The sequence below is a fragment of the Ranitomeya imitator genome, chromosome 4, assembly GCF_032444005.1.
Source record: "Ranitomeya imitator isolate aRanImi1 chromosome 4, aRanImi1.pri, whole genome shotgun sequence".
In the NCBI taxonomy this organism is placed as follows: domain Eukaryota; kingdom Metazoa; phylum Chordata; class Amphibia; order Anura; family Dendrobatidae; genus Ranitomeya; species Ranitomeya imitator.
This window is the reverse complement of record NC_091285.1, coordinates 448,801,818-448,816,121: the sequence shown is the minus strand read 5'-3', so window position 1 is coordinate 448,816,121 and position 14,304 is coordinate 448,801,818. Positions and strand designations below refer to the sequence as shown.

Sequence of the window (14,304 nt, the reverse complement as noted above, 5' to 3'; positions counted from 1 at the left end):
ATGCGCTAAAAGCTCTCATTTTTCATATTTTCAGTGCAGTAATGCAGTTCAAATTTTGTGTTTTCAAGTTTGCATGTTTTGGCGCTGCAGTGTGCTGCCCTATTTACTTTAATATATACGAGTTGGCGACTCTGGGTTCAGCACCTGTTCACACTGTGTCTATGTTTGGATGTGCAGATCAGGTTTTTTGAAAAGAAAACTGATAGATGACTTGTTGAGAAATTCCCAGCCCTTATCAGACTGTTGGATCTGTACGCATTCACCGATGTCAGCCACAAGTATCCCCTTCCTGGCTATCCCTGTGTCACCTGAGGAACTGTTTGCCTAAAGTTAGAAGACATTCAAAGACTCAGAGACCAATATGACAAAGATAATGATCGCACTAAAGGTACCGTCACACTAAGCGACGCTGCAGCGATACCGACAACGATCCGGATCGCTGCAGCGTCGCTGTTTGGTCGCTGGAGAGCTGTCACACAGACAGCTTTCCAGCGACCAACGATGCCGGTAACCAGGGTAAACATCGGGTTACTAAGCGCAGGGCCGCGCTTAGTAACCCGATGTTTACCCTGGTTACCATCGTTAAAGTAAAAAAAACAACCACTACATACTTACCTACCACTGTATGTCCCCGGCGCTGTGCTTCTCTGCTCTGGCTGTGAGCGCCGGGCAGCCGGAAAGCAGAGCGGTGACGTCACCGCTGTGCTTTCCGGCCGCTGCGCTCACAGCCAGAGCAGAGAAGCACAGCGCCGGGGACAGACAGCGGTAGGTAAGTATGTAGTGTTTGTTTTTTTTACTTTAACGATGGTAACCAGGGTAAACATCGGGTTACTAAGCGCGGCCCTGCGCTTAGTAACCCAATGTTTACCCTGGTTACCAGCGAAGACATCGCTGAATCGGCGCCACACACGCCGATTCAGCGATGTCAGCGGGAGATCCAGCGACGAAACAAAGTTCTGGCCTTTCTTCCCCGACCAGCGACATCACTGCAGGGGCCTGATCGCTGCTGCCTGTCACACTGGACGATATCGCTAGCCAGGACGCTGCAACGTCACGGATCGCTAGCGATATCGTCTAGTGTGACGGTACCTTAAGGACAGCTGGTGGTCAGATACTTTCTCTTTCCTAAACCCAGCCAATTGGTTTAAGGGGATCAGGGGCTTGGTAGCTGGGATTTTACAAAGCTTATTGCATATTGTTGCGATTGTCCTTATTGCATATATAGTGTTCAAAATAGTTTTTAAGTGTATCCCTGTATGTACTGGGAAATTCTGCACTCACGCAGCTGACGATGATATATACTAACAAATCCTACGGCCAGTACAGTTTATTAAGAATAGTGAATAAAATGGGGGAATTTGTTATAGCAAGATCCATTTTATCTTGCTTGCCTCCATTTTGTGTGTTACCAAAGGTCAGAAAAACAAGTTGTTATTCACTATTCTTCATTGTGCTGTTATTTGCTGATTGCTAAGAAATAATTGTAGCAGGGAATGTCCTTGGTAAAATAACGAATAATGTACTGTGTAAAAATATGTTTTCGAAAACATAGGGAGAAGGGAGTAATACACTCCGACACTTAGCCCATATATGAAGAATCCGCCTCCGACACAAGAAAGCATAAAAAGTGTGTGTAAGCTTAATAAAACTAGAGATATTTCAGATACAGCCCTGGTGTATTGTGTCTTATCTCTCCGGTGCTGTGACGTCATCTCTACGGTGGACTCATCAGATAGTAGGTCGAGACCTGCGACAACAGGCTGCTCTTCTGTGAGATTGGAGAAGAAAGGCTAGCCTTCAATCTCCATGTGCATCAATAAGTCCTGGGTGGCAAAGATTCTGTCGCCAGTTCACCAGTTGTCCTTCTTTGGTCCACTTTTGGGAGATCGACCCAACAATTAGAGCTATTTACTGGTGTTCTGACCCAGTCGTATAGCCTCACAATTTGGCTCAATAGCAGATCTATCCCTATGATATGCTTTTTTTCCTACTTCCAACATATTTATTTCTAAAATCTTACTATTCTCTTTTTGCCAAATGTATCCCTCCCATTGACAAGTGCCTTTGTAACAACCAATTATTCACTTCACTTGACATTTCTTTCAGTGAGATCATGTCCTGCGTACATGGACTATGTGGTGAATGAAAAGGCCCCCCAAAGCGCTTAGCTAGGGGGACACACGGGGGCACAGGCCCATTCATTACTGTCTATTTCTGGTACTATGTTTTCCCCCCCCATTGTTCCTCCCTATTGGTCTCTCCCACTCCCCCCTCTTCTCTATTAGGGCTATGATGTGAATGGTACTTACCGAGCTTTGAAGTCCTTTACAGGTCACCAGCAACTGCCAGGAGAAAATGCGAGAAGAATGGGCAGTTGGTTTGAGCGGGAAAAAACGCTGATTTGATTGGCTCAGGACTGAAAAGAGCGGGAAAATCAGAGGTATATAAGGCCCTTCTTCTGCGCAATCCAGTCAGTCAGTGCGCAGCAAGAAAGAAAAGTGCCCCTCCCTCCCTCCCTAATAAATGTAAAAATTCCCGTCGCGATATTTGTTAGAAGGAATAGTCGCCCAGCTAATGCTGGGTGGACTTGGTTCTTTTTAAAGGTCATATAAATTATTTGATTATTATTTATTTATTTATGAATTCTTAATGGGTTTAAGCATTTGATTTTAATTGGTTATTAAAGTAGTTGTTATTGGTAACCCTTAATAAATATCGCGGCCTATTTTATCCAATGAATTTGTCTGTGTCTTTTATTTTAGTTAGTTAAGTTATATATTGGTTCTATAATGAATTGGACCTTGTGCCTCCGTGTTTGTACACAATGACACTGACCTGGCTCTTCTCTGCTGCAAGTTTACTTTCCAGTTCTCCCACCCTGCACTGTAGCACCTCCCGGCGACTTCGTTCCAATTCTAGTTGCTGCCGGGAAGCATCCAGCTCAATGCGAAGAACAGATCCATTTTCACTCTGTGTAACATATTACTGTTACATTTGTAATTGTTTATTGATATGATACAGCCCTTACCCATAAAAAGGTCATCAGCTTATCACACTTTAATATACAAATATCAAGCCTATATAACCTTACCAATCCACCAATCTACAAACGATGTGATGTGCAACATACCTGATCTACTGACTGTCTTAATTGGGTTGTTCGGTCTTCTGATATAAGTCTGAAGTCACTCTATGTGATTGCAGACTTCTGAATCCTGACAGGGTATGGTGCGCATGCTTTCAGGATTCTCGATTGCGAGTGAGAGCGGGGGCGGTTATTATTATTATTTATTTATATAGCACCACTGATTGCATGGTGTTGTACATGAGAAGGGGTTACATACAAATTACAGATATCACTTACACTAAGTAAACTAACAATCACAGACTGATACAGAGGGGCGAGGACCCTGCCCTTGTGGGCTTACATTCTACAGGATGGTGGGGAAGGAAACAATAGTTTGAGGATTGCAGGAGCTCCGGTGATGGTGAGGCGGAAGCTTTGGTAGTGGTGAACAGGCAGCGGGGTCAGTGCAGGCTGAAGGCTTTCCTGAAGACGTGGGGTTTCAGGTTCTGTCTGAAGGATCTAAATGTGGTTGATAGTCGGAAGTGTTGGGGCAAAGAATTCCAGCGGATGGGGGATATTCGGGAGAAGTCTTGGAGGTGATTGGATGAGGAGCGAATAATTGTGGAGTAGAGAAGGAGGTCTTGGGAGGACCGGAGTTTATGTGAGGGAAGATATAGGGAGATTAGTTCAGAGATATATGGAGGAGACAGGTTATGGATGGCTTTGTAGGTTAGTATCAATGTGAATACTTTTCTGCCCAATGATGACAGAAGTATTCTGGGAGTGATACCTTTATTGGCTAACCAGAAAATGATATGTTTGCAAGCTTTCAGAGCACAGAGGCTCCTTCTTCAGGCAGGATTACGATTTAGGTTAGTATCGGTAATTTGAACTGGATACGCTGAGGGAATGGGAGCCAGTGAAGAGACTTGCAGAGGGGGGAAGCAGAGGAGTAGCAAGGAGAGAGATGAATTAGTCGAGCAGCAGAGCTAAGGATGGACTGGAGAGGTGCAAGGATGTTAAAAGTGAGGCCATAGATAAGAATGTTGCAGTAGTCATGCGATTTGCATACTTCTGGACACATTCTAACTAGTCGTGCATGGCTTCTCTCAAGGGAATTGAGAGAAGCTGAACACATCTAGTCGCCATGTGACTGCATCTATGCAAATTGCATACTTGGGGGTCACATCTCCGCTCAGTCTCACCGTTAATAACTGTATTGCACATTGTCAGGATTAAGAAGTCACCTAGAGATACAGCAGACTTTTGTCAGAAGAGTGGAGAACCCCTTTAATTTTGCCATACACGAGATAGCTATTGGATAACCATTTGTTTGGCCAACAGCCATCTCTCCTGACTCTCCTGTACGCACGAGCGCTCAGTTCAGCTGAGCGTTCATAGGTTTTCTCCTCTGAAAACAAAGCATCAGCTCCTTCAACTACCCAATCCCTCTCAATTGAGGGACCTTCACACAAATCAGTTTGGCAGAAATCATTATGTTTGGCCAATTTTCCTTTAATATGTATTGGGGCTTATACGCTAGTCCCAAAGAAAGGATATAATATTTAATTAAAGAAAAGAACAGTATAATGTTATCTTGGTGTACAAAATAACATTTTAATTTCACATTTCCACATTTTTTTAAAAGGCAATTGACAAAAATGGAATTATTCCTGTCATTATTATTGAAGCTTGTAGTAGCAGAAGAAAACCGGAAATAAAAGAGAGAATGTAATTAGAGAGAGAGAGTGTAATTATAGTAATACATTATAATCATCAGTGCTGCGGTATAAAATCAACATTGTTTGTCAGGATATGAAAACTTTGATGGGTGTGGTGGGCGACAAATAATATGTACAGCATGAAATCTTTGTAGAAATAGCTATGCACTAAGGTAATAAAATCATGTCGGATGATAAGTGTATAAAAAACAAATTCTAGACAGTCATCTCACCTTCAGCTTTCTCATCTCCAATTCCTTGTCTGATCGTACAGATTCCAGCTCCTTTATCTTCTCACTGTAGAGATAAGTTATACCCAGTCACCCTCAACCAAAATAACCTACACAAATATATTCTACATTCCATCAGACAATTGGCCCTTAAGGGAGTGCCAGCATAATACCATGTACTCAGGCATTATTAACCCATTGTGCCAGCTCCTGTAAATCAGAAGGGCCCGGCAACATTTATGAAAGGCATAAAAGTAACGACGTACGAACTCAATAATCAAGCAAAGCCCACAAACATTCAGCGAAACTACGGTACTATGCTGAATGCATCAGAATGTTTCCATAGCATTAACCGTATAATAATGTGGACGCATTTCTATTGCCTAATTTAAAATTATTTGTCATTTTTTCAAAATTATTATTTTGCTTTCAATAAGCGTGCAAAGAAAATGTGAATATTACAATAGTCAGGTGAAGAAGAGCTATACAGTAAATACAAAAACCTACGATAAATTTTGCACCCTAATTGTCTCTGCGTACAAAAGTGCCATCAACTCCATGGACCAAAATAGATATACAGAGAATGCCTATTGTGAAGGATGTGGTAGAATATACAACAGAGGTTGATTATTTACCAACTTTATAAGATGTACTAGCTGAAGAGCCCGGCGTTGCCTGGGCATAGTAAATATCTGTGGTTAGTTATAGCACCTCACATCTCTTATTATCCCATCACGCCTCTCATTTTCTCCCTCACACCTCTCATTTTCCCCCTCACTCCTCTCAATCCCCCCTAACACTTGTCATTTCGACCTCACATCTGTCATTTTCCGATCACTCCACTATTTTCCCTCACTCCTCTCATTTTGCACTCACACCTTTTCATTTTCACCTCACACCTCTCATTTTAACCTCAGTATTTACATGTTTGTCATCTCCCTTATATATAGTATACACCTGTATGTCATCTCCTGTATATAGTATATACCTGTATGTCATCTCCCGTATAAATAGTATATACCTGCTGTATGTCATCTCCTCCTGTATATTGTATATACCCATGTGTCATCTCCTCCTGTATAAAGTATATACCTGTATGTGATCACTTCTGTATATACTATATACCTGTATGTCATCTCCTCCTATATATAGTATATACCTGTATGTCATCTCCTGTATATAGTATATGCCTGTATGTCATCTCCTGTATATAGTATATACCTGTATGTCATCTCCCCTGTATATAGTATATACCTGCTGTATGTCATCTCCTCCTCTATATACCTATGTGTAATCTCCCCTTTTATATTGTATATACCTGTATGTCATCTCCTGTATATAGTATATACCTGTATGTCATCTCCTGTATATAGTATATACCTGTATGTCATCTCTCCTGTATATAGTATATACCTGTGTGTCATCTCCTCCTGTATATAGTATAAACGTGTGTAATCTCCTCCTGTATATAGTATGGACCTGTAAATCATCTCCTCCTGTATATAGTATATACCTGTGTATCATCTGCTCCTGTATATAGTATATACCTGTGTGTCATCTCCACTGTATATAGTATATACCTGTGTGTCATCACCCCTGTATATAGTATGTGGACCCAGATGAAGGAATCCGCGTCATTCCGAAACGCGTTGGTTTTTGGCTCCCACTGCGATCCGTAGTGTCTCCAGGGGCACCACGTGACTCAAGAACACGTGACCCGAACGTCACTGCAGGTCCTGCGAAGCATATTACCAGGACTTTCAAGCCGCGGCCGCGCAAGCGTCTGTCACCGGCCGGGACAGCGCCTGCATAAGCCGCTTGGAAGACTACCATTCTCGTGTCCACAAGCTGAGCATTCAGCAGCATCCATTTGCAGCAACTACGGAGATCTTTCAGACAGCTATCTACATTACAGGTACTGCACTGGGACTACACGTGTAGCTGCTACGTTTGTATTGCACTACATACGAGCACTTGTCTGCTACTATACTGATTCTATTTTCAGTCAGCTACAGGTGTTTCACTAACAGCGCTCAAACTACAGGAGCATATCATTTTATCATAATATATTTTTATATATTTTTTACCATTTTGATAAGATTAGTATATATAGTATAGCGGTATCTTCACTATATATTTTTAAACAGGAATTATTTATTGATCTTCCTTTTCTTGTTCCTTTTTCCCCTATAGTTGCTTATTGCACCTGTTTGAGTATATATATACACTCCAAATTCGATCAATATTCTTCACCTGACAGGTAATTTCGCACTGTGATTGTTTGATTTTTGTATATATAATAGACAGCGCAGGTTACACGCATTCTTTATATATTTTATTCATTTTTCTGAGTGTGGTACAGAATATTACCTGCTGCGTCTCACTTCCATCTGCACTAGCGCCGCTATTTTTACTTATTTTGTATATAGTATGTACCTGTATGTCATCTCCCCTGTATATAGTATATACCAGGTTGTCATCTCCTCCTCTATATAGTATATACCTGTATGTCATCTCCTCCTGTATATAGTACATACCAGGTTGTCATCTCCTCCTGTATATAGTATATACCTGTATGTCTTCTCCTCCTATATATAGTATATACCTGTGTCATCTCCCCTGTATATAGTATATACCTGTGTGTCATCTCCTCCTGTATATAGTATATACCTGTGTGTCATCTCCCCTGTATATAGTATATACCTGTGTGTCATCTCCTCCTGTATATAGTATATACCTGTGTGTCATCTCCTCCTGTATATAGTATATACCTGTGTGTCATCTCCCCTGTATATAGTATATACCTGTGTGTCATCTCCTCCTGTATATAGTATATACCTGTGTGTCATCTCCTCCTGTATATAGTATATACCTGTGTGTCATCTCCTCCTGTATATAGTATATACCTGTATGTCATCTCCTCCTGTATAAAGTATATACGTGTGTAATCTCCTCCTGTATATAGTATATACCTGTATGTCATCTCCTCCTGTATAAAGTATATACGTGTGTAATCTCCTCCTGTATATAGTATATACCTGTAAGTCATCTCCTCCTGTATATAGTATATACCTGTGTCATCTCCTCCTGTATATAGTATATACCTGTGTCATCTCTCCTGTATATAGTATATACCTGTGTGTCATCTCCTCCTGTATATAGTATATATGTGTGTCATCTCCTCCTGTATTAGACCGCGTTCACACGTTATTTGGTCAGTATTTTTACCTCAGTATTTGTAAGCTAAATTGGCAGCCTGATAAATCCCCAACCAACAGGAAGCCCTCCCCCCCCCGGCAGTATATATTAGCTCACACATACACATAATAGACAGGTCATGTGACTGACAGCTGCCGTATTTCCTATATGGTACATTTGTTACTCTTGTAATTTGTCTGCTTATTAATCAGATTTTTATTTTTGAAGGATAATACCAGACTTGTCTGTGTTTTAGGGTGAGTTTCATGTGTCAAGTTGTGTGTGTTGAGTTGCATGTGGCGACATGCGTGTAGCAACTTTTTGTGTGTCGAGTTGCATGTGACAGGTTAGTGTAGCAAGTTGTGTGCAGCAAGTTTTGCGCATGGCGAGTTTTATGTGTGGTGCGTTTTGAGTATGTGCAAGTTTTGTGTGAGGCAACTTTTGCATGTGTTGCAACTTTTGTGCATGTGGCAATTTTTCCGCATGTGCAAGTTTTGCGTGTGGCGAGTTTTCCATGAGGTGAGTTTTGCACGTGTGGCGAGTTTTGCGTGAGCCTAGTTTTGCATGTGGCGAGTATTGCGCCTGGCGACTTTTGAGCGGCGACTTTTGTGTTTCGACTTTTATGTTGCGAGGTTGGTGTATGTGTGGTGAAATGTGCGCTGAGGGTGATATGTGTTCAAGCATGTGGTAGTGTGTGGCGCATTTTGTGTGTGTATTCATTTCCCCGTGTGTGGTGAGTATCCCATGTCGGGGCCCCACCTTAGCAACTGTACGATATATACTCTTTGGCACCATCGCTCTCACTCTTTAAGTCCCCCTTGTTCATATCTGGCAGCTGTCAATTTGCCTCCAACACTTTTCCTTTCACTTTTTCCCCATTATGTAGCTAGGGGCAAAATTGTTTGGTGAATTGGAAAGCGTGGGGTTAAAATTTCACCTCACAACATAGCCTATGACGCTCTCAGGGTCCAGACGTGTGACTGTGCAAAATTTTGTGGTTGTAGCTGCGATGCCTCCAACACTTTTCCTTTCACTTTTTCCCCATTATGTTGATGGGGCAAAATTGTTTGGAGAATTGGAACGTGTGGGGTTAAAATTTCGCCTCACAACATAGCCTATGACGCTCTCGGGGTCCAGACGTGTGACTGTGCAAAATTTTGTGGCTGTAGCTGCGACGGTGCAGATGCCAATCCCGGACATACACACATACATACCTAAATACATGTTTAACCCCAATAGTAACCAGGCCACATTTTTCAAGTCTGACTTGTCACTTTATGTGGCAATAACTTTGTAAGGTTTCAACATATCCCAGTGATTTTGAGAATGTTTTTCTGTGACACGGTTTACTTTATGTTAATTGTGAATTTTTAGGATGATATGCTTTAAATTTATTTTTAAAAATCTCAGAAATGTGTCAAAAATGTCTAAAAATTTGCAATATTCAAACTTTGAATGATTATCCATGTAAACCAGATAGTCATACCACACAAAATGGTTAATAAATAACATTATTTCCTCATTTCTGCTTTACATCAGCACTATCTATAAAATGTTATTTTATTTTGTTAGGATTGTAGAAGTTTTAAAAATGTAGCAGTAATTTTTCATTTTTCAAGTAAATTTACAAAACTTTTTTTAGGGACCTATTCAGTTTCCAAGTGACTTTGGGGGACCTATATATTGGAAAAACTCCAAAAGTTCTACCATTTTTAAACAGTGCCCCTCAACATATTCAAAACTGCTTTCAGGTAGTTTATTCACCATTTAGGTGATTTTCAGGAATTAATACACAGGGCTCCTTCTCACTTGCGTGAAATACGGCCGAGTCTCGCAGGTTAAAATCCGGCTCTGCCACCGGCACTTGGGAGCGGAGCGTGCAGCTCCGTGTATTGCTGTGCGGCCACCCACTCTGCTCCCAAGTGCTGGCGGCAGAGCCGGGTTTTAACCTGCGAGACTTGGCCGTATTTCACGCAAGTGAGAAGGAGCCCAAAGTGGCATAACAGGAAGGAAAAAGTTATTTTTACCACCTAAATGTTGCTCAATTCTTAACTTTGCCATAAAAACCATCCGAACCACACAATGATGATGTCGGGGTGCTTATGGGGTTAAAGAGGGAGGCCCCCACTCTGTTAACCATCTTAATAACTGTTAAACTGTAAAGCGCTGCGGAATATGTTGGTGCTATGTTATTATTATTATTATTATGTAGATGCAGTAGTCACTATTGACAGCAGTATCTAAGGGGTTAATTGGCCATGGTCGGTACAACACTGATCGTGACTGATGCAGCAGAGTGTCAGCTATAGTGTAAAGCTGCAGCATTTTCACCTTTCGGGGATGCTATTCACTTATACCTCAGGTCAGTTTTAAGTTATATGGGTCGTCACTAAGTGGTTAAAACATTTTTTAATAAACTTTGCTATGTTAAGTAGCTCTTTGACTAGTCAATGAGGCGTTGTTTTCCCCACACTAGTCGGCCCTCACAGCATGTTATCACGCCCCTGTGGGCATGATGACATGATTGGCAAAAGCCGGTATCATCGCCTGCTCTTTGCAAATCTCACACATGAGCGTTGCTATGCGAGAAAACATCGCATGGCACTCGGACCAGGGTTAATCTATGGGGCAGCTCACATCACCGTATTTGTTTCTCAGGCGTATTCTACGAGCGAGGAAAATCGCAGCATGATGCGATTGTACGCGTATATAGTCCGACACTCGCCAATGCAAGCCTATGGGTGTGAGAAAAACTACATGGTTTATACACATTCACAGCCAGTGCTTTAAATTTAATGGCACACGTTTTTGTGTTTATCATGTACCCACATTAATAATTGTTTGGGTCGTTTTTTGAACAAGCACTTTATTTTTATTCAATTATATATTTTGTTTATTTATACTGTGTTTAATTGCTTCTTATTCTTTTTACCAATGTTTGGTTGTGCATATTACCCTGCCATTTTTCTTACCCTGTTTCATTGTTTTTTTTACTTTCCTGGGTGTGCGTCCTTGTTTGTATGTAGTTTTACCTAATTATTATCATTGATGTTTGTTCTGTTGTTGTACCTGTTTTATATAATAAAATATATATATTTTCATCATAATACACGGGACTGTATGGTCGGTTCTTTTCTGCGGTTCTAGCTTTTGAGTTCTTTTTAATTTCCAACCGTCCACATATCATTACTTTGGTCCAGCTTCTTGGTTGTAGGGCTTACTTTTACTTATATATAACCCTGCCAACTTTTAGCATTTCCTTTGTTATCATTTTATAGATCTCATAAAGTTAGGCGATTCCTTGAAACGCTGGGATCCCTTTGTGGTCTCATCTCTCTTTACATGCTTTAGAGAGTTTGTTTTTGGTTGCCTTTTTTACATATAGTTACACACTATATTTGTATTCAGAATCTCACAGCTGTCATATTTTTTGCTTGAAGGGGTTGTCCCCTTTCAGAAAACTGTCTTTCATAGGCTGCGGTGTATATAAAGAAACAAACCAAGTATTACTTATTGTCCCCGGTTCCAGCACCACTCTCTAGTCCTGTCTCTGTTGTATGTTGGTAGCATTGATGTCATGTTGACACATTGCATCAGTGGCATCAGCGGCTCTGCCCTTGTAGACGTCACGAGCTACTGAGCTCAATAGTTGACCGCAGCTATGTCGACGTGATTTCAGAGCTGCAAACAAATAAAAGGGATCAGGGCAATGGTGGAGGACCTGTGCAGGACCTGGGGAGGGTAAGTAATGCTCTGTATTTTTAGCGCCCCACAGCCTTTATAAGGAAGCTTTACAAAAGGAGACAACCCTTTTAAGGTTATTTGAAGGTAGCAAAAGTAGTAGAATTGCTTTCCAGAATGTGTTTCTGACATTTTACTACGGGAGAGTGTCAAATCGGGTTAATGCACAACTTACTGAGCTTTATGTAGCTCTTTATATAATTCCTTCATTTGATCAGTCTCTTCTTCTGTATTTTCTTTCTGTTGACAAATGATTATAAAAAAACATTAGAACTAAATGTACCTATATTGACAACCATCAACTACCATTGAAAGTGATAGCTCACAACATGGGAAACCAGAGCACATGCAATGCAATGCAGATTTAGGCTGACTGGAGGCTGCTTATAGATGGGTCTGGTCCCAAGCCGCCTCGTGAAAAGCTATTTTAAGGACCAGAGTGCTGTACCGTCCATGGAGTAGACTGTACTTCGGGGTACAGTGATTTACAGGAGAGGACACTGGGTCTCAGCTGCTGATAACAGTCAGGACAACAAGGATAATTATCAACTATACACTTAGTACATCACACAGGATCACACCATTCACAATAAGTGATAGTCACAGCTCACCTCCTCCCCTTCCCTGCACATTGACCCCTGCACAGATGAGAGCATGCTTAAAAAACTCTCCTATAGAAACCAATAAATATCTCTTGTCTATTCTTTCTCATTGGTGATTTGACAGCTGCAAGGCATACCTTCAAATGCTATTAACAGCATCTCAAACAATATGGATGACCACATAATAACGTACAGAAAACAATAAAACAGATTATAGAAAGGGAATTTTTCTCATATCTGATTTTAATTAGTAAACAAATATAGTTGGTTGATTGATCCTATTCTCAGTAAAATACATTAAAGGGACTCTGTCACCTGAATTTGGCGGGACTGGTTTTGGGTCATATGGGCGGAGTTTTCGGGTGTTTGATTCACCCTTTCCTTACCCGCTGGCTGCATGCCGGCTGCAATATTGGATTGAAGTTCATTCCTGTCCTCCATAGTACACGCCTGCGCAAAGCAATCTTGCCTTGTGCAGGCGTGTACTATGGAGGACAGAGAATGAACTTCAATCCAATATTGCAGCCAGCATGCAGCCAGCGGGTAAGGAAAGGGTGAATCAAACACCTGAAAACTCCGCCCATATGACCCAAAACCAGTCCCGCCAAATTCAGGTGACAGAGTCCCTTTAAAGAGTAACCATTGGTTTAATTACTATTTCATAAATCAATAGTACACATGAAAATCAACATTTATGTAGATAGGAGGGAGAGGAGCTCTGTATCTAGTTCCTCCCTCTTATCTACATAGAATCTGATCAGTAGCAGCCGCCATCTCCTATCTCAGTAATGGAAAAGTCGGTCTTCACTGAATACAGATTTTTATCTCAGAATTGAGAAGTTTGATAATGACTGATCAGTCCTGGAGGAGAAAGAAGCAGATTTCTCTGACAAGATCTATTCTAAAGTTCCTGATTTTCATGTGTACTTTTAAGTTATAAAATAAAAATTAAAACGACGGTTACTTGTCATTTCACACCTCTGACAGTCATATATACAGTAAGGACAGCATTAAAGTAATATATTTCTCTGTATATTTATATTAGGTTTTACCTGCGATCTGTGGAGATGTTCAAGACGATTGCTTTGCTCCAGTTCTTTTACTTTCTTTGTTAATTGGTTATTTTCACCTTCTAATCTGAGAAAAACACAGGTATGGCATTTCAATAGTAGATACCAAGGGTGGATTTCTAATAGAAAAAGTACTGTGAAAATGTGATTGACTGTGATTTTGGGTTAGAGGGACATTGTAATTATTTTGTTGGCCATCATCATCCCTATGGCTCACAGGTGAATTTAAAGGATCTGTCTTCTAATAGTGTAATACACCGCAACCGCAAAACACCACTCCAGCGTTTAGGTTTTTTTCAGCGCTGGAGTGGTGCCACTAATCTGAGTTCCCTGACCCTAGTATTATACTCATCAGCTGCTGCCGCCTTCAGCTGTTCCCAGCGCCGCTCCGGTCCTGTGTTGGTAATGGTCAGAAGCTCTCAATGTACGGTAAGTCTATAAGGACCTTATTCTGGCTGTCATAAATTTACATTGAGTTGTGACTTCTGGTTTGCCCATCCAGCAATGAAGCGATCCAGCAGCTCACCACCTGCAGAAGACCGAACTGGAGAGGCGCTGATAACAAATGAAGACGGCGACTAGTAAGTATAAGACTAGGGGCAGTGGACTTAGATTAGTGACACCACTCCAGCGGTAAAATTAAAATAAAACAGCTGGAGTGGTGATTTAAAGAGT

At 41.1% G+C, this 14,304-nt stretch overlaps 1 protein-coding gene across 1 annotated transcript in view; it reads right to left on the bottom strand.

Annotated features, from left to right (window-relative positions):
* The window catches only part of LOC138676431 (putative leucine-rich repeat-containing protein DDB_G0290503), a 176,563-nt gene that overhangs the window by 59,419 nt on the left and 102,840 nt on the right, over nucleotides 1-14,304 (bottom strand). The window contains exons 14-17 of the mRNA XM_069765720.1: nucleotides 13,612-13,696; nucleotides 12,133-12,197; nucleotides 5,022-5,085; nucleotides 2,836-2,970 (exon numbers count right to left, since the gene is read on the bottom strand). Coding sequence (XP_069621821.1) covers nucleotides 2,836-2,970; nucleotides 5,022-5,085; nucleotides 12,133-12,197; nucleotides 13,612-13,696 — 349 coding nt within the window. The remainder of the gene's footprint in view (nucleotides 1-2,835; nucleotides 2,971-5,021; nucleotides 5,086-12,132; nucleotides 12,198-13,611; nucleotides 13,697-14,304) is intronic.